This window comes from Halyomorpha halys, unplaced genomic scaffold (assembly GCF_000696795.3).
Source record: "Halyomorpha halys isolate HHAL.00 unplaced genomic scaffold, Hhal_1.1 Scaffold209.1, whole genome shotgun sequence".
Classification (NCBI taxonomy): Eukaryota; Metazoa; Arthropoda; class Insecta; order Hemiptera; family Pentatomidae; genus Halyomorpha; species Halyomorpha halys.
The window spans coordinates 467,235-493,216 of NW_027115831.1; the positions used below are offsets into that span (position 1 = coordinate 467,235).

At 31.8% G+C, this 25,982-nt stretch overlaps 1 protein-coding gene across 3 annotated transcripts in view; it reads left to right on the forward strand.

Annotated features, from left to right (window-relative positions):
• Positions 1-24,084, forward strand: part of LOC106679586 (zwei Ig domain protein zig-8) — a 289,927-nt gene extending 265,843 nt beyond the window's left edge. For 2 of the 3 annotated variants that reach the window (XM_067052781.1, XM_067052783.1), the window contains 3 exons: positions 3,142-3,361; positions 12,698-12,794; positions 23,016-24,084. In XM_067052781.1, the coding sequence (XP_066908882.1) occupies positions 3,142-3,361; positions 12,698-12,792 (315 nt within the window). In that variant the 3' untranslated portion in view covers positions 12,793-12,794; positions 23,016-24,084. The remainder of the gene's footprint in view (positions 1-3,141; positions 3,362-12,697; positions 12,795-23,015) is intronic. The other variant, XM_067052782.1, reaches the window with a different exon arrangement.
• The last annotated feature ends 1,898 nt before the right edge of the window (positions 24,085-25,982 follow it).

Here is a 25,982-nt window from a genome sequence, read left to right on the forward strand (position 1 = left end):
TCTTGAGTGTAAATGATATAGTAATGTTGTTACAAGCACATGGTTGTAGTTTTTGTTGAATTTAATTTTAGCAGCCTGAAGATGGGGGAAATCTCCCGAAACGTTGCTATGTAATAAGTAATAAATTATTATACAGTAAGAAGGAAGAAAGTGTTATCATTCACTAAATCAAGTTAATACCTTAAGATTCTTCCAGTCAAAGGATTAATAAATTTATTATCTTCTTCAAATCTTCACATAATTGTCTGATATAAAGGATTAATTTTTAATATAATAAAAAAAATTAATTTTATTAGTTTTTTGTTGGCTTACTGACTTTTTTCAATATACCTTGTAAAATGGGATAAATTCAATTATTCTTAAATTCGGTATTTGTAAAAGTTTAACAACACTTTAAAAATCAATTTCTAATGAAAATTAAAAACTCCTGATCTAAAAGTGATTATTTCAATAATCAATAACCTCAATTGAAGGTTTCCTGAAAAAATTCAAAATTTGAATTTATTGCGTTTTTTATTTCCACGCCTTAATTATTAGGAAAAAGTAACCGAGAAAATAAAAAAAATAAATACCAATTAATTTATTATTTACTGATTGGTGGTTTTCAAGGAGTGGGCAATGTAACCTGTTTGTATTTTCGACCAGGCTTGACTGATTTATTATATTAAAATATCGAGAACTGGAGTACAAACAACCCCATTGACAAGGGATAGTAAAATAAAGTGTGGAACTCAGTGCTGGTCGCCGGGTAGATTAAGGGGCCTACAACACGAAACTGACAAAACTAAAATATATATTCAGTCAACGAAGCTAAGTCGGCTCTAAGAGTGACATAACGACATAAAACAACTACGGTGATAAATTGGATTATCTTTCCTTTCTGTTTAGAACTTGCAGATATTTTTGATGTTTAAAAAATAAATAGAGAATCAGAAAATTATGTTAATTAAAAAAATTCATGAGAGAATGGTGGGGATCGGCTTTAGAGCGACAAAAGCGTCTTTTATTCCGTACTTTAGGCCATGTGTAAACGAAAGTGATTTATATTATAATAACAAAAAAAATAATTTAATGTTTTTTACACCTATTTTTTTATTAGAACACTCAATTTTTAACTTCAAACTACTACAACAATTTAAAGTTTGGAAAAATTAAAAATATATAAAAAGTATACCGGAGAATTAAAAATATCATGTCTTCAATCAACTCAAATAAGAATCTATCAAATATATAATTGACCAAGCATAGTATTCGAAGTTCAGTAAAGTTCATTAAGTTTAGGATAATTAATTTTCAACTCAACGATTAGTTAAGACAAAAAATAAATTGATTCCAATTGACCGCCAGAGAATTGCGCACTATCAGTTTCTCCAAGACAGGTCACTCATTGTAACCACACCATTAGCTTAAAAAGCATAACTACTTTACATTAAGTTCAAAATATTTCATGTGAACCATACATACATTACATTATCTTTGTATCTGAACCACATTTACAACAGAAAAAACACATAAAAAACCTTTTCTTCTCTATTTTATTAAAAACTATTATAGTATAATTAATAGTACAAGAGCCGAAGAGGATTAAAAAGGCAGTTATCTAGCCCCAATTTTGAATTACTTTAATGAAAACTATATATAATTACTAGTCAAAATTCATGAGTCTGCCAAGTATAGGTAGGGAGAATAAAAAATTGCGGCTGTTTCAAGGCGATAAAAAAAACTAATTTTTCATTCGGAGCTCTATATCTCAAAAAATAGGAACAACACAAAAAACCTAAGGGAACGTCATTTAAAGAAGAGTAAATTTTCTAAAATATGAGCCCTAATTTTTAAAAAAGCAAAATTTCATAAAATTGTTGTATGGGACGTACTGAAAGATCGGTGGTTGGTGAGTTTATTTTGGGAAATCTAAATCTCGGGGACCGTACGGGTGTCAATTGGCACTCAGGTTGAAGGTGGTTCGGTGAGCTGTGGAGTGGTTTGTGACGTTTGTTTTCGTGGGAGTGGTGGTAAATAGTTAGTAAATTTATAAATTTGAAAAATCCATATCTCAAAAACCATTTGACGTACAAATGTCTATTAGCACTCAAATTAAAGCTAGTCTAATGAGCTATAAGTATTTTATGAGTTTATCTTCGTAGGAGTAATAGTTTGCGTGGAATTTGTGAAAATAAATTGATTTATAGTTGTTCGAACAAATTTTCATTCGCCAAATCTATATTCATATGTGAATATCATAAAATCTACTACCCCTACGAAGATAAGTGTCATAAACTACTTTATAGTAAGTTAAATTTCCTTTATTTTGAGTGTTGGCAGACATATGTGCGTCTTATGGATCTAGAGAAATATTTTTTCAAAAATCCAACATCTTATACAAACAACTAGAAATTAACATTAGGTGAGTTTATTTTGTCAAATATCATAAAAACTACTACTCCTACAAAGATAAACATAAACTATTTTGTAGTAAATTTAACTGGCTTTAATTTGAGCGCTGGCAAACATCTGTACGTCCAATGGTTTCTGAAATGAAGTTTTTCATAAATCAAACTTATTTTCCGAACAACTATAAATCTATTTATTTTAGCAAATATCATGAAAACTACTATTCCTACGAAGGTAAAGGTAATTAACTTATTTATAGTCCATTAAACTAGCTTTAATTTGAGTGCTAATAGATATCTTTACGTCTCATAGTTCCTGAGATATAGGTTTCTCAAAATAAATTAGCTAACTATTAATCTTTCAGAAGATTTTTAAGAAATTTTGCTTTTTAAAAAGTATTGGACGTAAATAGCTCTATTAAGGCTGATATTTCTGAAAATTTAAATAATGTTCTCTTAGATTTTCTAGTGTTGTGGGTAGTTTTTAAGATATAGAGCTCCGAATGAAAAATTAATGTTTTTTTAAGGTTTTGAAACAGCCGCCATTTTTTATTCCCCCTACCTATACTTGGCAGACTCATCAATTTTGACTAGTAATTATACATAGTTCTAAATAAATTAAAGTAATAAAAAATTGGGATGATATAACTGCCTTTTTTTCTTCCCGACTCTTGTACTATAATAACTCTAGCGATAATGTGAAAAAAATTCAGGTTAGGTTTAGCCTATTAGTTTCTTGGACATGTTTCAGAGCCCGACACCACCTCTGTTCGTGATGTGGTACCACAACGACAGGATGATCAACTACGAAGAAGGGGAGTCCCAACTGGTCCAAGTGGTAACGGAGCCCGGACGAGAGAAGACTCACTCCCAACTTCTTATACCCAGGGCGAGTCCAAGGCACTCAGGGAAATACAGCTGTAAGGCCAGCAATAGCGAGCCCGACTCGGTACACGTCTTCGTATCTACAGGTAGTATTCCTTATACTGTAGATGGGGACAAATGTGGGCCGTCTGTGACTGAGGGAGTTAAGGTATCATCTACCTTAGAAACCTAGTTACTATTGTAGCGCTTGTTCAAATCCTGCCAGGAGGTTCGACTTTTATTTCTTGGCGGTCCCACAGAATAAAACTCAGGAACACTCAAATTTAATCTTTAATACAAGGTCCTTTTCCATGTTCCACACCAATAATAATTTATTTTTTGGCCCAGACTCCCATTGGTGTCCTATACTACCTAACCATGGTTGGGGAGGCGTCAAAGTTTTTCATTTTGTGGGACCGCCAATCAATGAAAAAAGTCAACACTTCTGGTTTTAACCACCAATAGACATCAAATTGGTAAGACTGTGTCTTAACCACTTAGCTACGGGCGGCCCCACCAATATTATAATGAAGTAATATAACTGTGGTGTTTTTATATTGCAACAGTAAAATTAAATGTTATTTAATATTCAATTGCTAAATATCAGAAACTAATAGTTATATCTCTATAAATATACACAATATCTTAACTTTAACAATATGCTATATAATAGTAATAGTAATTTGTAATTGTAAATCGTAAATAGTTTCTCAAAACATTAAATGTCCAATTTATTTTAAAGCCATAGCTAAGACTTACCTTTGTTCACAATTAGAAGACTTTTTCTTCTTAATTTAGTGAATACAACAGTCTATAACTCCATCACTACACCGAATCAAAATAATGTCCATCTTACTTCTTCTTCTTTAATCAACCACATACCTTACGGTTTCGTATGTGCATCTTACACGATCATATAACTAAGTAAATATCACAGTACATATACATAGGGACACTGTTCAATATTATTGTTCAAAATAGCCTTCAAACAGTCAATATAGTGCCGAAATTCAATATTGACTGAATCATATTGACCATGTAGAAGAAATGAAAAAATTACAAGTAAAATGATTAAGCCAGAGAGTAGTAGTGGTAGGTAACCGGATAGTTATATGTGCTAACTTTATCTATTATACTGCTACTACAAGAACTCAATATTTTAAGAAGGTTACAAAATAAACATACATTGATCTTCAAAAGTTCGCTCAAAACCGAGTCCAAAGAAACAGATGGACAGATTAAACAGGCTTAATATCATTATTTTGAGGTCAGATCGTTCCAAAATAATCACGATATCTCAGTGAATAATCTGAGTTGTCAAACTTGAAAATAGGTAGAACCGTTTGTTTAAAAATCCCTACAAACCAACTAATGAGCAGATTATGTGGCATTCCTAAACAGATTATCCTATGTTTGGCTTAACTATAGTAATAAGTCCATTTTTGATAAAATCTTAGTTTGGGTCGTTTATGGCTGAGCGAGATAAATATGGCGTGACTGCAGCGGCGCCGGTCCGAATCCGACTTGGGTGGTTGACTTTTATTTGCGGTCCAACGAAATGAAAACTTGACAACCTAACATGGTGCCCTGTAGATAACACTCCTTCCCGTTAAGTCATAAATGACCAGGAAGGATGTCATAAAATAAAACGTCTTAGTTAATGATAACAATGAATGAATATGCTAATATTATCTACTTATTTCTAAACAAAAATCCTTTATAATTTACATATTTTAGTCAATATAACTTTACCTAGTTAGTTAAACTAAGACTATATTTAATTAATCTTAATAAACCTGAGTAACCGAACTCAGTCACTAAGATCGAATTTTACCCTAATTTTTGTCCGGAAAACGTGAAAGAAATGATTTAAGTATTTCTTGCTATTGCTTGAAAACAAAAAACATGGGAGAAGGTGAGGATGTTGGGACTCAAAAAAAGGCGCTTCTCTTATGCTAATTCAATTTATATTCAAATTTTCAACCCTCTAACTCGAGTGGTTCCCAACTCCATAGATGTCTATGTCCTACTGAGCAAGAAATTGAGCCAGCAGAGGCCCACTAAGCCAGAAATTGAATCATCAACACTACAGAGGTCCTTGGAACATATTTGATAATTAGGTTGCTTATACGTACATTCTAAGGAACTATAATGATGCATTTCAGCAAACACTAAAGCATCATGTAAGATAAACAATAAAGTAATTTTAACAATAAAACCTCATGAAATATGTGCTTACCTTTTTCGCGGCCCACCTCCAAGGTTCTCAAGATCCCTTGATTGGGAAATACTGCTCTAACTCAAACTCAAGAGGCTATTGAAGTGCACAAGGTATTTAAAATCACGATAAAATGGCGATTGTGCGAGAAAAAAGTCTAAATCCACAAAAGGCACTTCTCTTTGTCCATTTGAATTTACAATCAAATCTTCAATTCTCTAAATTGAAGGGACTGCAGTAGTGCAAAAGGTATTAAATTTTCAGAAAAAGAGTTGGAACCCTAAAAAGACACTTCTATAACACCATTTCTATTGATACAGCTATTTCCAACCTTCTAACTCAAAGTTGAGGAGCTATAGAGCTGAGAAAAAATTAAAAATGAAAGAAGCGGTCCTCCGGACAGAAATCCGCCTTTTATGTTTTGTTTCGGCAATTAGATGATTAGACAAAAAACCCAATCATGCAAAGCAAGAAACCAAGAAGGTAGCAAGAGATGCCATCATTTTTTGAGAAAACATGACGAAAATTATGTTGGGCATTGGAAGAACTGTATTGAAAGTTATTTTGAACAAAATACTACAGTAAAAGTTCTTTTTGCTTTCATGTGTCTCTCAAGCTAGAAAACCTGAACGGCAATCGGAAGCATAAACATGATGATTGATTGACAGGGCTCAGGATGAATAGATCGAAGTGCAAGGAATCTTTCATCCCCTCCCCTATCCACTTCGGAGAAAGTAATCATCATATTTCGTTACAAGAAATGTGATAACACATCATGTAATTTCATCATTCATCTCAACCATTATTAATATAAACTCCCTACTTAAACAAAATTTGTAGTATCATAAGCCAGAATAGAATTCCAATAGGCGAAATTATGCTTTATAGAATTGATTTTTCACATTATTTTGATTTTCTCGAAGACTAATCTAACAATTTTGAATTAAAAAGTGTCAAATAGTGACAGAATAGATTGCCTAATTATTTTCACAGTTGATTTCAGTTTCTACTGACATTTATTAGTGTAAGTAATGAGGACATGAATGAAGAGTTTTAATGTTTTCTTAAAATAGATTCTCAAAGTATACTCTGTTTTTGTGATTGGTCCCTTTTATAAAAAAAAAACTTTAGATGTCATTCAGATTCTGACATTCAAATTTTATAAAGTATAAAATATAATTTTATTAGATTAAATTATAAAATTTTATTATCATGTAAAAAGTATAATTACTTCTAATTTTGTAAGACCATGGTCATGAACTCATTTGTATTATGCGTGTGAAACAGAAAGTATAGTCGAAATTTAATGCGAGTGAAACCGTAGTACATATGGTACATAGTTTGATCTGCTACTTTTAAAAAATATTGATAGTAATAAAAAAAAAAAAGAGTTGAGAAAGGGGAAAGTAGGAGCAAGGAAGAAAGAAGAGTGCCGTCTGAAAGAATGAAGAAGAGGTGGGAAGAAAGGAAAGTTGGGAAGAAATGATATTCGCGTTATAGACCCCGTTTCGTGTCTAAAAAAAATAACATCAAGATATCAAAAAATAAAACAAAAAAAACGAACAAATATAATAAGACTTGCAGGAATGGTGAAAACAAGGAAAGTAAAAGCGCTATTAAATTGCTATATGAACCATTCTCCCATTTATACAAATTTCATGGTTCAGATTTCTCACTGCGAAAAACTTGCGTTTTCCAATGATTTTTATCTATTGGTTGCTCCAAAGTAGACTGTTAATGGTGTTTACATTAAATCCTTCATAGAATTAATTTTTGGAGAAACCTTAAGATCATGATTGACATCACTGAGATGAGGGAGAAGAGTACAAATGAGGGAGAAAGAAAATACTCAAATACAAGAAAATTCAACAAATGCTTAATGATATTTTTTTTTTTTTTTATATACAGAAATATAGCAGTGCTTTATTAGATATTAAAATTATTTGCTTGAAATAAATTTTTAAAAAATTATTTTTTTTTTATGATCTGGTACGCACATAGATTCAAGCACATACAATGTACTCATTAATCTTTTTATTCGCACAAGGTGGCCACTATAATTCCATCTGTTTCTATTTCCTTCACTTAAATCATATTTCCCACACTGTTGAGGTGTGAGAGAGATAGATGTGAGAGAAGTGGGTTTTGGTGATTACATTAAAGTGGACCATTCCATGTGAGTCTCTTATCAATAATAATTATAGATTATTGGACTCCCTTATAAACACACAAATCCACTGTAATAAAACATAAATCAAATCCACATTTTAGGAAATATCACTGTATGAGTGAGATAGGTGAAATGGCACTCACCGATTCCACTCAAAGAAATACATCCACAAGAGAACTAAAGCTAGAACTTCTGTGAAAGAGGTTATCCTTGTTTTGGCGCGAATCTGCTGGTGTTGTCAGCCATGATAATGAAATAAAGATTTCCAAAGTGTTGGTGCCCGAATTAAAAAATGTGTGAGGGGAATAGATCCCATCTATGGGACATCATAACATTTTCTTGTACGAATTATAGTGAAATCTATCCTAAAAATAAATAAGTAAGACCCTCCTGCACGTATTGAAAAAATATGAGAATATAAATGGAAAAAAAAAATATTTTTCTGAAATCAAAGTGAGCTGAGAGAGATAAATATTGAGATTATATGTTTAGGCACATAAACAAATTTATACCGAAATAAAAATCCTTCAATAACAAGCTGAGGTTATTTATTGACCAGTGGGTGGCATTGAAGTATTGACGATTTCACACAGATACTATCATCTCCTTGGGACTTACATTTGTATGTTTTGGGAAAATAGCCCATATAGAGCTAAGTAATTCCATCCCCAACGAAACACAATTACGCTATTGCATGAACACATGGTAGAAAAATAATATAATATATCAGTTTCCTATTACTTCCGGTGCTTATTTAACGAAAGGAGAGTTAAATAATTCTTGCTAGGAAAAAAAAAGTTGATCGAGATTATAAACAAGATATTAGTAGGCTTAGTGAAATCAATAATCTTATCATGACAACATTCTTTACCTAATGAAGTAGGAGCTGGTAGAACAAGGAGCAGCTTAGAAGTGTAACTTAAAGAATTACGACAATTTCTACTTCAACAAAGATGTTTAATATTTTGAAAGAACAAATTATTAAACTAAATAAGGAAGTATTATATTTTATAATTTTATTAAGATCGGCGATATTGATGAGAAATAAAAATATTTTTAGTATTGTCCTGTCCTTATATTATTTGACAATAAAAACAGTTTACGTCTCACAAATTAAAGAGAGGTCAGTAAATGCGTTCAGTTTGATATAAAAAGCTCCATTTCCTAAAGGGCTCAATATTATAATTAATGGGCCATAACTGAGTAGCAATCAGCTATTTGAAATTTATTTAATTCTTGCTGATCTTAAAATAAATAATTTAATAAGAACAACTTTATTGTTGTTTCTTTTTTTTTGGTTGGATCATTTTTAACTATGAATTAGAATGATTGAGGAAAAAATGTTCCATTCTCTGAAGATTATGAATAAGGTAAACATTTTTTTAATTTTTCCAAATTATTCTAAAAAAAATATAATAAATTTTAGAAGAAAAGCACTAAGAAAAAGTGACATACACTGATGACGAATACTTCCATAGTGTAGTATATGTGAAACAAAACAATTTTTAATGATGTGCCTAGGGAGTAAAGGTAGAAAAAAGTTTGAAAATAGCCAAAGGTAAGAGAGCCAAAACGTCACTAAAATGTTGAAAAATGTATTTACGTATAAAATAAATTTAAAAAAATTAAATTAATCATAAAAAGGTAATTTTTAAACAGTTTTATTTGGTCTGAAGGAAATAATTGTTTCCTGAATAATTTTAATTGATAGTTAATAAATTAAGATTAATAAAAATATTTATAATAAACAATTGTACCTTTTATGTTGTGCTCACATTTTTATTGCTTGTGAATAATTGTACATACTTCTAAATTAATATATCTTCTATACATCATAACTACTATTTCGCTAATAGTAAATTGGAATTTCGACATGCGCAGTAACTGTAACATTGTTGTACGTTTATTCCTCTAGCATACCGTGATATTCAGGATGCCTACCTCCCTCATCTCCTTTCAAGGAATTTATAGCTAGCTGCACTAGATTATTCCACAGAGTAAAACGGAACTTATAGCTTCTAGTGAAAATGAGGCTCATGAAGAAGTAATTGAGAAATCTAGTTTAACAAGTTAAAGTTCCAGATGTAAATTGTACAAGAGACAAGAGGAATGGGTTTTCGAAGAGATCAATAAGAATAAAGAAAACTAGAAAAAGAGCTGATAATAATATTAATGTTACCCGCTAAGACCTATGAAGGGTCATGAGTTCAGTAGTTTGTAAGGAAGCACTGTTTTTGAACAACGATTATACAAGGAGTTGATTTTATCAATATCATGGTTCAATCGCCAGATTTTGCCTTAATTAAGGGTGCCCATTTTATGAAGATGGAGAGCTCCAGAAACCAAAGGCTACATTGTAACAGAAAATAATTATCTATCACAGCTGGATTCGAACACGGGTCCTTGGAATTAATAGTATAGTGGTCCCTTACCACTGTGCCAGCGCGCTCCCAGAAACAGAGCTAATATCTACTTAAAATTCAGAATAATCCTTTCTGATCTACTTGTATTTTTATTTAGGGCGCTTTCAATGGCCTCTGAAACCATCAAAGAACATTACAGTACCGCAAGATCGGTAGAGGTGCAGTGCGGTGCGCAGAACATCGTGTACTAAGTACATTCCTACAATGCTCACCAACTGAAATTCAGTCATTCTTTTTACAGGGTTCAAAGATATAAAGATAAATAATATATGTTTTTTCTTGCAGCTTTAATTGAAACAGAAGAAGTGGATTCATCTAATTAAATCGAAAAGAGACTGCGAATTGCACTGCATTTTCCCAGATCTCTTAGAAGACGAGAAAAAAACTGTTTTCTAATTATAAATATTTTATAATGCTATAAGAAAACATATATGCACTTCTAGCACTAATAAGGCCAACTATCGTAGTAATAGCCACTCTGTAACGACTTTTTTTTTTTGAGATTTGATAGATTTATTTATTGATAGATATTACAATCTGCCACACAGTTGTGGGCAATAGGTAATAGTGATGAATGATCTCATACATACTAAAATAAAAAAATAAAATAAATAAATAAAAAATAAAATTAAAAAAATAAATAAAACAAATAATAAAACTCTCTTAAAATATATACAAACAAAAGAATTGACAAGATGAATATAATCAAACTATGTGTATGAAAAATAAATAAATAAAATAACATAATGATAAAATAATATATACAATATTTACACAATCGACCTGAGGATCCCTGAGCCTACTCTATCCCCCACGTGTGAGGGGTACAGCAGAGCTCAAGAGATCCCAGCGCATCCCTCTCGCCGCATCACTGGTAACGTAACGACTTTTAACTAGTCTAAGATAAGAACAAAATTATAATAATCATAATTACAAAAAAGTTAATAATATTAAATTATCCTTTAGTTGATAATGTAATGCTTACATAGCTTATATTAGTTATTTTTTATTACTAGCAATTACGCTAGACACAATTAACTATAAATTCTTCAAATAAACAAATTTTGTATGGATACTACTAAAGGTATTTTAGAGGAAGCTATTTTGAAAAATTCCCTATTTCAATGATAATAAGACGCAGTTGATATCAAAGACCGTTTGAATTAGTTTAATTAAAATCGTTCGCTAATTAATTATCAATTAATTAATTAATGAAGCTAATTTTCGATCAAAAGGTAAAATATATAATATAAAGTGACTCTTGTAATATACCTAGGCTAGGCTTCTCATAAACACACAGATACCATTTTCCGGGTCTTGGGTTTGGATTCAGGGAACCTTCAAGCGTTTATTTCCGTTGAAAATTCAGATTCAAAATTATTTACGATCCAAATACTTCCTCTTTCTATGTAATATAGAATTAAATAAGTGGAAGGAACATTCAATTTTTATTTAATTCCATATTCGTTTGAGTATCCCACGCTCTTTTGATGTCGCTGATCTACGTGATGATGTTACATAGAGGGCCTCAGTGTTATTAACTAACAGCGATCCACGGCCCTTTCAGCTGTATTGGTAAATTAATCCCTTCCTTCGTATGAGGGACCTCTTCTCTTCTCTCCACTCCTGGATCCCCTCCTATCAATTTTCAATTACACTTTGTTAATGTTGTCCCATAATTTACTTCAAAATATATTTTAATGTATAATAACAATAGATATAATCCTTGTTTTAATAATTCTTTAAATTTTCCTTTGCAATTTTAAATATATTCATTTATGTTAATTATTGATTTATCAACCTTACCAAATTATGGTATTCTCAGAACAGAAACGTTACTATCTACTAAGTAATCTAACGCAAATTATTTGTTAGATACAGCTTCAAATTATAGATACTATCTCAGAAGACATAAAGACTAAAGCCATCATAATCGAATTTCACTCTCACCTTAAATCTATTTATGGACCTCCTAACCTTACCCTGAAACAATAACCCGATCTCATTCCACACGTCAGTCAAAAACCTTGGAGTCACTTTGAACCAAACTAGACCCTGTAAACTTCACATCTCCCAAATTTCCCGTCGATAGCAACCCCCAAGCAATTTAATAGACTCTGCTAACTCCTTTCACGTAAACCCGTCAATTCTTAGTTTCCTCCCTCGCTTTACCCCACTTTGAATATGGCTGTCTGATGTACGGTGGGCTCTCAAGCGAATTCGAAGTTAAACTTGAACGTCTTATGAATTTCTCAGTAAGATTTGTTTTCGGGATCACAAGAAATGCGAATATTACGTCGAGTTGAAGTCGTTCTACCATGTCTACTGCATGTGCTCCAAGAGACTAATGGGTTATAGGAATGAAGCTCATATATGTAAATAATAATAATATTTACAATTTTTTGAAATTTCAACTTTGACTACTGAGGTTCTAGGCTTCTATTAATTTTAAGAGCTCATAATGCTGCTTTCCTGGAAAAAATAGAATAGTAACCAAGAGAATAGCCGCCATTTCTATTCTAGACGAAGGATTACAAGACGTTTATTCTGATAAAAAAGCCATCTGATGTTTTAATACAAGGCGATGGTGGCATATAATTAAACGAATAAACAAACCTTTTTAAAATTACAGATGGTGATAACATCGCTGCCATCCAGAGGCAAGGGGCATCGGATACCAAGCCATGTATACTTTTGCTGTTAACCCTCGCCTTCTTATTATCGTAATAGTAAGTATATAATCATTTAATGAATCAGTTCATGTTTATTTATTATTTTGTTTTACTGAATAAGTATCACATGAATTCAAACTAGAAAATGGAAACTTATTTTTATAAAAATAGACAAACGTTTTAAACAAACCATTAGGCCCTTTTTTTTTTATTTTGCATAATTTATTTGAAATTAAATGAAAAATAGTTTATTATTCTTTAGAATAATTACAAAGAAAATTTTAATTTTATAATAACATTTATTAGCCATAAAACAGTGTGGCTACATATATAAAAATAGATTAATTAAAAAACTGACTAAATAAAAAAAGTTAATTACAAAATATCTGTACTATTATAATAATAGGTCAGATTGGTGAAACAAAAGGTAGTTAAATATAACGGATTTAAACGAGGAAAGGGTTGGTACATGACGTATGTTAGAGGGAATGGAGTTCCAGAGACATGCAGCTCGGATAAAAAAATGAATAATCAAACGAAGCACTTCGGTGCGGTGGTACGGAATTGAACAGAAAATTTAAATTGAAGGTTTTCTAAGATATAGGAGGGGCGTTGAGTACTAATTGCTTGGAACAAAAAGAAAGCTAGGAAATACTGGCATTGGAAGGATAGATAGAGCCACTTCAGCTCTGCGTAATACTGGGTTATGTGCGTATACATATTTATTTGCATACATACATACATATGTAAATATTAATATGATTATTGTATTCAGATTTATACTACTTTTTGTTTTTAAGCTGGGCCTACTGCACGCACGCACGCACACGTACGCGACACACACACCCGTATATATCTATTATCTTTTTTTTTAAGTTCATATTAGCCTTAGGCAGTTTCATGCAAAATTAGTTATTAACGCATATAGGAAGAGCGGTTTTCGGTGTTAATTAGCACTAATTAATTTTTAGCATTAATTTTAGTATCTGTAACATTAGTAATTAAACATTTATCAGTGTATTATAATAATTCATTCGAAAATTTTAAAATAGAGATGAATACGGTGCTGACACAGAATGCTGCTCTCCTAATATACGTAAATAAAAAATATGACATGAAACTGTATAAGGTATTTTACATGAATAAAATTAAAACAGCCTATAAGCAACAAAATAAACATAAATATTAATTAAAAGGAAATAAACATTTTTAGTGACTTGATAATTTCTGAAGTACTTAGATTACGTAGATTTACTCTATTTTTTCTACTTTTTTTGGACTTTTTTTAAAAAATTTATTTATTGATATTTACAACTGTGCATAAATACATCAAGTAAATTTGAGGAAATCATAATGGTATGATACAAGCATCTAGAGGAACTACCCAATGGTAGCACTCTAAAAACATTTTTACAATATAAGGTCTCGAGGCCATCTTCTTTTCAGACGCCTCGGAGGATTGTCCGGAATAAAAGAGGAAGCAAGATTAGAAACTAATGGGTTCGAGTGGTTAGGGAGCTTGTAATGGAAGGATTGATATCTGGTTCAGGCTAGATCAGTTACAAATGGAATATTAAGGTCTTTGTGGATGATTTTATTTGTGACAAAGTATGGAGCATTTAGGATTTTGGATTGTAAGGATTGGATACGAGAGGAATTTCAAGGTTTAGTGGAGCCCCAAAGCTCAACTCAGTATGTCTTATTATTGTCATGTAGATCAGTCTTTTGTAATGAATTGGAAGGTTAGAACGTTTGTCTAGTAAGCGCTGTAATGGTCGGAATCGACGTGCTGTTTCCTGTCTTTTCAGTCTTGTGTGAGGATTCCAGGTTAGTCCTTTGGCAAGATGTAGTCCCAGGAAGCGGGTCTGTTCAACAGGGGTATGGGCAACATTATTGAAGTATGCTGTAGGGCAGTCAGTAGGTTTACAACGTAGGGTAAAGGTAATTTGATGAGATTTGTTGGAATTTATTTTAATCCTCCAATTACGACACTATTTTTCGAGGCCTGTGATATGGGATTGAAGAGTTTGGGATGCAATTAAAGGGTTATTATTTTTTTGGACTTTAATTTTACATTTTAGATGCATTTCTTATATACCATTAATTCTGTATTGTTATATCAATATCATAACTATTTGTGGGCTCTAAATATTATGAAACATGGGTTTTTGTGTTTCACGTGAGCATAAATAACTATCTGTCGGTAAATATGGAATGGAGTAATCATCAGTAACTATGAAATCTTCATTACCTCTAATATTCCAGTCAGTCCATATTTAGAGATCAACATTTCATGAGATGTTTGTAAGCCAAGGTTTGATTCAACCTGGCGACAGACCGGTAATACAAGAGTGTCGTACAGGTGTTGCTCACAAAGGGCGCCTTACAACAAACGATACTGTGTAGATAAGCCAGACCTTACAAACAAGGTCAAATGCCACTTGAGTCTGGAAAACCTTTCGAAAGTAATTTCTATTTTGATTCTTGATTCTTATTCTTCTATTATGAAACTTTCGCAAGGTTGAAGGTTCGCAAGCCCTAATATGGGCATCATGTTATGCCAAATCACCCAGGTCATAACACTCACCCGCTTAGATTTAAATGGAATTCGGCCTAATACCTGTGAACTTTATTTTCTAGGTCGTTTATATTTTTTTTTAAATTTATTTTACACCAACTTTTGAATAAAATTGTCTTTCTATAAGTATCCCACTTCATCAATCTTTACTCAAAACATTTTAACTAAATTCGTTATATCAATATAAAATAAAAATATTTTTAATATCAGCTGCGGCTTATTCCCATTGAAATAGTCAGACAAGACTTAAATACCGAATTGGTTGTTAGCTTCCTCAAAAGTCTCTTTAATTTCTTTTTAAACAATTTTGATCTCTTTTCTCTCAACTTTATTCTTTTTAACATCCGACGTTTCGACCTCTCAGGTCATTCTCAAGGGTTCCTTATTCTGTCTTCATTCCTTTTTTTTCCTTAAAATTCATTAATGCCGGCTAATTGCCTTTGTCCCAATAATTTCTTCTATTAAATTATTTCCTAAATTTAAAACTTTCAATAACCACTTTTATGTTCATTAACAAACCCCAAACAGCACTCTTTAATGTTTTTTATTTGAAAGAATAAATAATTATTATACATGTCATATTTACGAGTAATAAAAGAAGATAAATATAAACTATGGAACAATTCGATAATCCAAAAGGAGAAAATAGGACAAATATTTTCCTTGGTTTAAAACAAATAAGAATAGTGCCTTATATAATATATCGTTGGAAACCCAAAGATTTAAGAAAAATTAATATACAACAAAAAAGTCTTAAAGTAATGGATTATGATGAAAACGCATAAAACAGTAAATTTATAAATAAATATTCTCTTGTTTCTATGGTTGAAATGACAATAATCATAAAGAGCGGGGAGTTTGTGTATTGAAACAAGCATTTTCTACTCAAAGTAGAGTGATGACTGAAAGTTGATTCAGTGGTGAAGTGTGATTCAGGTACCGCAAAAGATTTATTCATCTCTTGAGTTACTTTATAAATTATTATTTATAAACGTTTTATTATATATAGGCTGATTCAGTATTAGACATCAACGTTGAACTTTTATATTACACTCCTCACAAAAATAAGTAAGAAGAAAATACTACCTTCGTCTACAAATCAATTTACATAGCATCCTTTAAAACGATTACTTCCTTTTCGATTTTGGAGCAGGAATGAAAGAGAGTTTTAAATAATTTACTTGTTCTTAACGGATCATCCCCTAAAAGATATGTCGTTAAACTTTAAAAAATAATCAAAGGGATTCGAAGGCAGCCAGGCGACAGATGATAAGGCATGACGAATCACCCTCGGCTGATAACGCATATCCGAGCGGAACAATAAATTAATGACTACTACGGTTCACCGGGCTCGATTAGCATAATCGACTATTCCCTACTTCTCGCTTTTTCTTCCTCTCTATCTCTTTTTAACTCTACTACAAAGTTCACTTTTAACAGGTTACAGCATAAGTATGTCGTAAAAAAAAGTCGTGGAGGAATATCAATTCCTAAACCATAATTGGCAAGAAGAAAAATCAATCTATCAAAACACTATCATGAAATAGTAAATTTCGAATTTAGTCAGACTATTTTAACCTTACTTAACGCAAATGCAAAGAAATTAGGAACTGCAATCAGGTCAAATTTTCGATTAGTATTTGCTGATCAAAATCAAAAAATAACCAACAGCTCTACTTTTAGAGGGAAGGAAGGGTTTAAATCTCACAATGTTGTCCACGAGCGTATTCATCTGTGATCATGCATAAGATTCCTTGCTAACCAATGGTTAAAAAACTAGAAAAGTTAGACCTGAAACATCCCTACATAAATATCACAACAAATAAATCTTTACATTAGCAATCGTAGACATTCCTAATAAAATTTATTAAGAGTTTGATAATTTGATTACATAACCAAAATTGACTTATACAATATTAAAGATTAATGCTGAAGCAAATAAATGAAGGAAAAATAGAGATTGTCATGTATATTAATTAAAGATTGGAAAACGTTGACACTTTGTAGGAATATTTGATAAAATAAATTAAATTTATTTTTGCAGTTTAATGCTGAATTATAATTGTTTAAAATTAGTACAACATATTTAATTCATTATATACCAATCTTATGTGGTTTGATGTTTGAATATATTATTTTATTGATTAAAATTATTTGAATTTGAATTGAATAATTTGAACGCACAGTGTGTTAAACTGTTTATTATCCACTGATCCAAGATACATCACGTCCGTCAAGCCAGTTAAATCTTATTATTTTAATTACTGTAACAGGACGCATATAGTTTAAAAGAAATTCTCAAAATTTATCTCTCTCCCTTGATGGATCGATGCCAAAAGACAAGCAAGCGAAACTAAATGGGTTAATTGCTTGACATAATTAGTACAAATATATCACCACCACACCAGATGTTTTTTATTTATTTATTTTTTATATGACGCGAAAACTTCTCAGTAAGACAGAAAAGGTGGGGTAACAATTCTAAATATTGAAGGAATATGCGTTTTCTTATAATTTTGAAGGCAGATATTTGTTTAAAAAATGTCAATTGGACTAAAGTGGTAAATAAAGTTCTGTAACGGAACCATAAATTTCAAAAAGGATTTATTAAATAAATGAAGAGTTATTGATAAACAATACTCTCGGTAATACACTTTTTCCCCCAAAATTGGAAATCTTTATTCCAAATTTGAAAACACTTAAGCCAATAGCCTTACAGTGTGCTTATAATTAAGTATTTTACAATTTATTAAAAAAATGTTGATTTTCTAATAATTAAGAAGATTGGTACAAGCTAGGGATTAAAAAAAAAGTTCTTTTTGTATGGAACTTATTTTTTTACCTCAGAAGCAAGGTTTTCCAGTATAGCGGGACACACAAAAAGTTTTTTCTGCACACCATCATATATGCATAATTCATATGGGAGGGAGCCCGGCCTCTTATTTAGTACTAGGTCTGGCCTAGGGGTGTAGGGGGAGAGAGATAGCCATAACATCTTTCTAAAAATTATTTCATATCTTAAATCTATCAAAAATAAATATAAAGTAAGTCTATACACAACAAGAGTAAATAAATTCTTTAAAAACATCGATGATAAAGGATGAGCAAACCCGAAATACGATTTACAATATACCTACGATTGTTGGATACATGCCTCCATCCACTGTTACGGTAGAAAGACAAATCTACTAAGCCTAAACCGAAAACAATTCTCCTACCTACATTTTAACCTCTACTTGTTTTGAAGTTCGTTCATCGGTTAAGCACAGTTTAGGAAACTTCTTCATCTTTGAACCTTGCATACCCATTTTAAAAAGAATTGCCATAAAGCAAGGTTTCAGATTCAATATTCATGTTACTAAGGATTTAATAATATAATATAAAATATTAAAATAGCGCAAGGTAAAGCTAACTAACAGTGGTAGAATTCTATGTTCATCCTGACAGGCCTGATATGAAACTGCCCAGAAGAGAGGAACTTCAACAGGAGTTAGTGTATACAGTTTATTGTGTACATTGCATGAACAAAGTTTCTCTCTTCTGTGGTGCAATTTGCCTTAGGACATGTTAAAATGGAATGATATGCCTTGTGGTTTTGGCAGATTCTATTAGACTGGCGAACAAAATGGGAAACAAAAAATTGTTTTTTCTTTATATTTGTTGTATTCTACCTTTAACAAAATACTTTTAAAAAAATTAATAAAATAAAAAAAAAGAGTAATTCGCGTAATAATTGTGATAACGATTCCCATCGATTTTTCTCCATATGTAGAAATTTTATATAGAAAATCTTCAGACAATAATGATGATTTGTTCAAATATATCAGTAAATCTTTCCCTAGTCTCAGTGTAGAAAAACTGAAAAGGGGCATATTTCATGGAAAACCAATAGTGTATATTTCGAAGAGATAGTCGTAACCAAACATTTCATAGGCTATCGTATAAAAAACTGTTTTCTTAATATATTTTTATTTATTTTTGATTAGTTTAAGTAATTCTATATAATTGTTATTTTTATTGTATAAATAGAAAAATCTGTATATTTTTATAAGTAAATAACAAATTCCAAGCTTCCCGACCTTTATTATTTTTTTTTTATTAGACCTTGCTAGATGTTTTCAATCACATATTCATTTTCTTATTTTATAAAAAATAAAATCTGTACTGCTACATCTAACCAAGTGTCAAGGGTGCAACACTTTGTGTGGAAGTACTGTTTCTTGAACAACAGTTGTGCAACGAGGTGATTGGTCCATGATCACACTCAACCGCCAGATTTTTCAATAATCAAGGGTACTCACTTCTTACAGGTTAGGTGGGCCCCGAGGGTCCTCGAACCCACAGGATTGACTCACGGCTAAAATAACAGCATAAATAATTATCTAACTCACTCGGATTAGAACCCGGATACTGGAAGTTAGTAGCACCACCCCTCACTCACTAAGCTACCCCACTCCTCTCTACTCATTTCCCTTATCAGGTATTACATAAGCGAATAACAACAGTATTTTAGTTCAAGTAATTCCCCCAATTTTTCACAAAAATAACTGATATTTTTAATTTGTAAAAATAGTTGAACTAATAAATAAACCATTGAGTTGTAATTTGCAGTATTTTTTGTAAAAAAAAAAAAAGAGATCATAAGATAAAACCGTAAACAAAGATCAAATAACTTGACAGATAGGAATAACGAGAAAAAGTGCTGTAATCTTAATATAACAAATGAAATGTTATTATTAAACCACAATAGCAACTCCCACAGCAATATAATAACATTAGGACAACAATGTAACAAGTTTATTCGACCAAAGAAAAGGACAGAACTTGGAATACTGTCACAGCGAGGATGATTGATGACAGGGCCTGTGAATTGGATGAAATTACTTCAGGGAAGTAACACTTATTTAAGTGTCTTCAATCACGAGGCGCTAGCATTAAATTCATCGCTAGATCAATTTCGTTATGAACAAAAGAATTACCGGATAAGTATTTATAATATTGTGCCAAATTTTAATCTGAATAGTCAGCACTCCCCTAAGTTGGACAATAAGATCCGTTAGGGAAACCGATGATAGTTGAATAAGTGTTTTTTAGATAAAAGGGAGATGTAATCTATCTGGACCGTGGGGGGACACGAGCGGAGATATATTGCCTGGGGAAGTCCTTCATCCATCTGTCTACTTGACAAAGAGGGGGGCCTTCACACATCCGTCTATGGCCGACAATGCAAAAGACGGTCATTCAACAGACTTACTTTATTTATGTCCCGCGGCATATGGATACTCTTTGGGGGTAGATAATTTAGGATCTTTTTTTATCAGTAGAAATCTAGGTGAATAGTTCATTTTTATCCGAGTAAACAACGGCCATTTAGGACAAATCGAATAATAGTTTATTAATTACTTAGTTATACAGCTGAATGGCTAAAGCTCGGGTAAAACGTATGTTAAACCTACTGCACACCTATGTACAATATCGCAGGACAGGTTTTTCTTGGAAGGTCGCAGAGCTGTTTCGCGACATGTTTTCCTAGTTTGAATTTAACAAACTTTACTTATGGAAATAGGAGGCAAGAAATATTGTTACGCAACTTGGCCTAGTCTTTAGATGTCACAAAGTATTCTAAATCAGTTTCCAGATGCCTTATCGGCAGATTCAGACGGAGATACTTCATCTTCAAAGGAAACGATTTTTGAAATAATTTACATGATCCATATTAAGGAAAGTTAAAATTTAAATATTCTTGCGAAAACCCGGCTTGAATCAGGACAATTTTCTAAGTCGTTTTTTTTTGCAGACATTTTTGAACGTTTTTTTTCTCCTACGCCACAGGAAGTGGGCTATTACGCCATTTTCCCTCTCGCAGCCCAATACAATTTGACTCTTCCTCTTAGTTGGTCCGCATCTCGCTCAACATCCTCCAGACCAACACACGCCAAAAGATGGTCCCCATCCATGTCCCCCATGTTGCATAGAGGACATTTCGGGGAATCTACGATGCCAATTCGATGGAGGTGTTTTTGGAGCAGATCATGTCCTGTTACTAGCCGAAAACAGGCCACTCTCTCTGCTCTGCTAAGATTGCCAGGGATTCGTTTATCCTTATCCAGTAGGATCTCCCACTTCTTTCCTTCCACTTGAACTTTGTGTCTAGCACTTGTTCTGTCCTTACAATAAGAGCTTATAAGTGACTTCACTGTTCTGTAGGAAAGTGGTAGAACAGGCTAGTTCTCTGCACAACCAAGTTTAGCCAACTTGTCAGCTTGCTCATTACCATCTATGCCAACATGGCCTGGTATCCACTGCAGAGCTATAGCCCTTCCTCTTTTCTTCATGATAGCAGCCATGTTTCTGCACTTTTCTTCCGTGGGTGACTCTGCGGCACCTGGTGTTGTTAATTTTTGTATTACGGCTTGGGAGTTGCTGAAGATTACCGTGTTGTCATTACATTCAATAGTGGCTTCCATCGCAAAGCAGACAGCCTGCATTTCTGCATCATCATCGTGCCCCCTGGATAGCGCTAAATGAGCAGTAGCTGTCGCCACAACAGCCCACATTTTTGAACGTAGATTTCGAGTAAAACAATCGGATTCTGGTTTCATTGGTCTCAGCTGCAGGGCATAAGAAAGTTACAAACGAAACAAAATTTTATATATTTTTATATTGTAACAATGCTGGAGTAAATGGAGATTGTCCAAGTTAAATGCAAACTTCAGAAATTTGAGCTAAAAGTTCAAGGAAAGAATATAACCAACAATGAACATAAAAACGTCTAGATAATATCTTTAAAATAAAATAGTAAATATTTTTTTTAACGTCTTTTAATTTTTTTTTTCAAATGACATAACTCATTTTTTTTTTAATTCTCTTGAATAAGTATTGATGTATCCATTTTGAAAGATTTTGTATTTTCGAAAAAGCTTTCTATGTAGTTTATTTATTCTGAATTAGCCTCCATATGGGAGATAAGTAGTGCGACCAAGTGACGGTGATGGTCGCTTAGTCATTTGATTTAGGTAGTTAGGTGACCCTATTTAACTTGAAATGTTCAATTAGGTTAATTATGTTCATACTTAATTTTATTCATTATGTTTGATTTGTATTAGTCCTACTAACCAACCCTTGTCCAATTAGGACAAGCAAAGTCGACCGGGCGACGGCGATGGTCACTTAAGTCAGACTTAAAAAAAAATAAAAAGAATATAGTTCAGTATCCGAATATAAACTTCAAATGTTCAATTGGGACATTCGACGATATTACCTATGTTTGATAGTTATAAGGCCGACCATCGCTACCGCCATGCAATCTTTGTCCAGTTAGGGCACATCTTAATGCATAACGACATTGTCAACGTCAATGATTCGATCTTTATCATTTTTTATGTACAAATCCACACTACTAAACCTTTCTAATGATGGAAGTATATATTTCGTTTCGATTTCTAGGCTGTCAATGAAATAATAAAATAAAACACATAATTCATTACTACTCTCGATAAATTATATAGTACACATTAAATGCCCATGTAATAGCTATAATATTACACGGCGAAATCCAGTTCTAAATTAAATAATAAAATATTCAGCGGATATCATAAATTGTAAATATGCATGTAAATTTAACGAGTTTAATAAACCATAAACGGCGTAGGATGTGGTCGGAAAATGGTATACATCTGAGAGTTGTGCTTGTGTTTCAGGGAGCGGAAGCTGCGGTGGGCTGTTGCCCGGAAATGGACCTAACAGCCTGTAAATATTGGAGGGTGATTGTTCTCCGCTAGCGACAAATTGCTGTCAATGACAAGCTGTCGGAGAGAAAGGTTTTTTTTTTCAAATACGAGTCGGAATACAATAGAATAATAACTCAAAATCAATACCAAAGGGTCAACAATATGTTGGAAAAGGTAAAGAGAACAGGAATATTGAATTGATGAGGGAGATAAGATATAAAGGCTCAATTTCATGGATCTTAATTACTAGGTATTACTTAAAATTAAAAATACAGAAATGTACCCTTTCATCAAAAATCAAAAATATGAAAGAATCAAACATTGAAATTGTAGAACAAATTTAAATATTGATTATTAATAATTATAAACATAGGCATTAACCAAAATACAATAAACTAGTTGACCTAAATGGGGTATATCTGTAGAAGACCAGTATCCTGATATCAACAAGAAAATAACCTTCTGTACATGTCCTATAAGTTAGTTAAACAAGAAACAATAATGCAAATAAAAAATGCTTAAAAAATGGAAAACCACCTCTCCAACCGCTTGTCTGCTAATGTGCCTTAATATATCTGTAAATAATTTATGGAGTAAACCAAATTTTGTGTATTATTTCATAAAAATTTTAATATAAAATCCATGAACAAATTTTATATATAGTATTTGATGTTCATAAATGTGTTATCTTAAGCTAAATTAGAAACCCTAAGTATTTATCTTCATATATGTTAGTGGTTCAAAATACACAAAACAGCAACATATTCCAACTTTTGTACTATAATAATAATAATAATACATGTACAGTGATTCTGAAAATTTATTAAATGATTTCATTTTCAAAAAATATAAATAAAATATTATCAGTACTTGTATAACTGCCTCTACTCCACACAAAAGGTTCACTGACAGATCAGGTTATTGATGTTATGATATATATACTAAAAAGGTTTGTATTCTTTAAGAAATACAGTTAAGCTGTTTGAACACTTGTTACAAGTAAATATATCATAGTCCCTAACTAACTAACTACTTCCTAATTATACTTCATTAAATAAAGTTAAAACTTTACATAAACAAGAAAACCTTTCTAGTTTTAAATAAAAATTTGAATCAATTTTTTTTTTTAAATAATTTTGTTTTCAAGGTTATTGATCTATCAATAAATTTGTTGAATGAGTTCATTTCAAAAATTTACTTATCCTTCCTGGACCATCTCATACAATTCATGTCAATAGCTATTTCCTAAACATCCGTTTAGATACATTACAAATTATAATTTCTAATGGCAAAGTCTTCATGGAACTAACAACAGTATTTTCTGCAGCCCTAGGACAATAGGAGTAAATAATTGTTGAATGACAACTTAAGAAACCTTGTGAATGCATTCAAATATATTTAGTTGTGTTATTCCTGGACAAGTTTCTCTGACTAAAATATAAGATATTTTAAACTAAACAATAGAATTTTGAAATTGACAAAGCAAATTCCATTCCCAAAACGCTATCGGCTTCAACGTCAATGAATTTCAATCCCTTTTTAAGAAAGAGAAAATGTGAAAATTAATGTTCAACTGTTTTAAAAATATTAAAAACTGTATTATATAAATTCCATGTATTCAAATAAAGTAACTAATCCAGCCAATTTTAGGTAATAATGCTACACATTAACTGCCCTCACCATTCATTATTAAATGAAGTTTGCTAAGCTCAGAACCAGAGTCTTGTTTCGATTAATTTTTTAGTTTTCTAATAGTTAAATAGCTTATAAATTGCTTCATCAAAATAGGATTGTGACCAGTATTGTAATGAAAAATTTGTTTATGATGTTGTATTTTATAGCTACATAAAATGGTCTTTTTTTTATCCTAAACTAAAAATTATGCATATGTTATATTGCTATCTAATCATTAATACTATTTCATCCTAGTTTATTAGTAAGTGGAAATAGATAAATTTAACTTGATTATTTTCTAGAAAGTTTATTATTTATGCATTAGTATGATGAGGTGAAACACTTGATCATCCAATAGATAAATTTAACGTTTGAGGGAACAATTCGTTTTTAGCCAACAAGATACGGGTTGAATGAGTGCCTGGTCACAAGGGTAATAAAGGCAATTTAAGGGCAGACATCCTCTCCAGAAAGGGATCTGAGAATGTTCCCTTTCCGTCCAATCCCATATGCGGTGACAGTCCTAGCCATGCAAAGAAACTCATAAAGTTATTGCTGAGAGCATGTACTTTTTTGGAGAAAAACCAGGCAACAAGAGCAATCAAAGATGTTCCTAAAAGGCTCCTGCACAAAAAGAAGTAATTCACTTCTCTACATGGACAAGAGTACATTAAGGTGGATGACAGGACTATATACAGGACACTGTCAGCTGAACTAGCATCTGTATAAAATGAGATTAAGAGTCACCAATCAAGGATGATGAGACCGCATATCACATCATAAGCAGTGTGATCCACTGGCCAGGATACCATTTCTCACCTTTGGACAATATCGTATTATAGATCCTAAGCTTTGCGAGACAGTTGATCCTTTAGGATATCTATCCAATACCTTGCAAAGGTATCTAGCCTGTTCTGAACATAGTAAAGGATGGCATACAATAGGCTCTAAATGGACACAATGCACATTTGCAAATAAAAAAAAAATAAGAAGTCTGAGGAAAAACTCACATACAACCGACCTATGGTATTATAACAGAACTAGAGACCAATGTTAGGTTAAATATGATTGCTCATTCTTATAAATAATATATCCCTACCACAATAAATGAGTGATGGAAGAAACTTTATTCCTGATTATATTCAGCTTTAATTAAATACTTTATATTATGCAACACATAATAAATTCTCCTTCTACTGTTTACAGTTAATTCAAATATAATTTTTTTATATTATATATATATCTGTAATTTCAAATTATGGA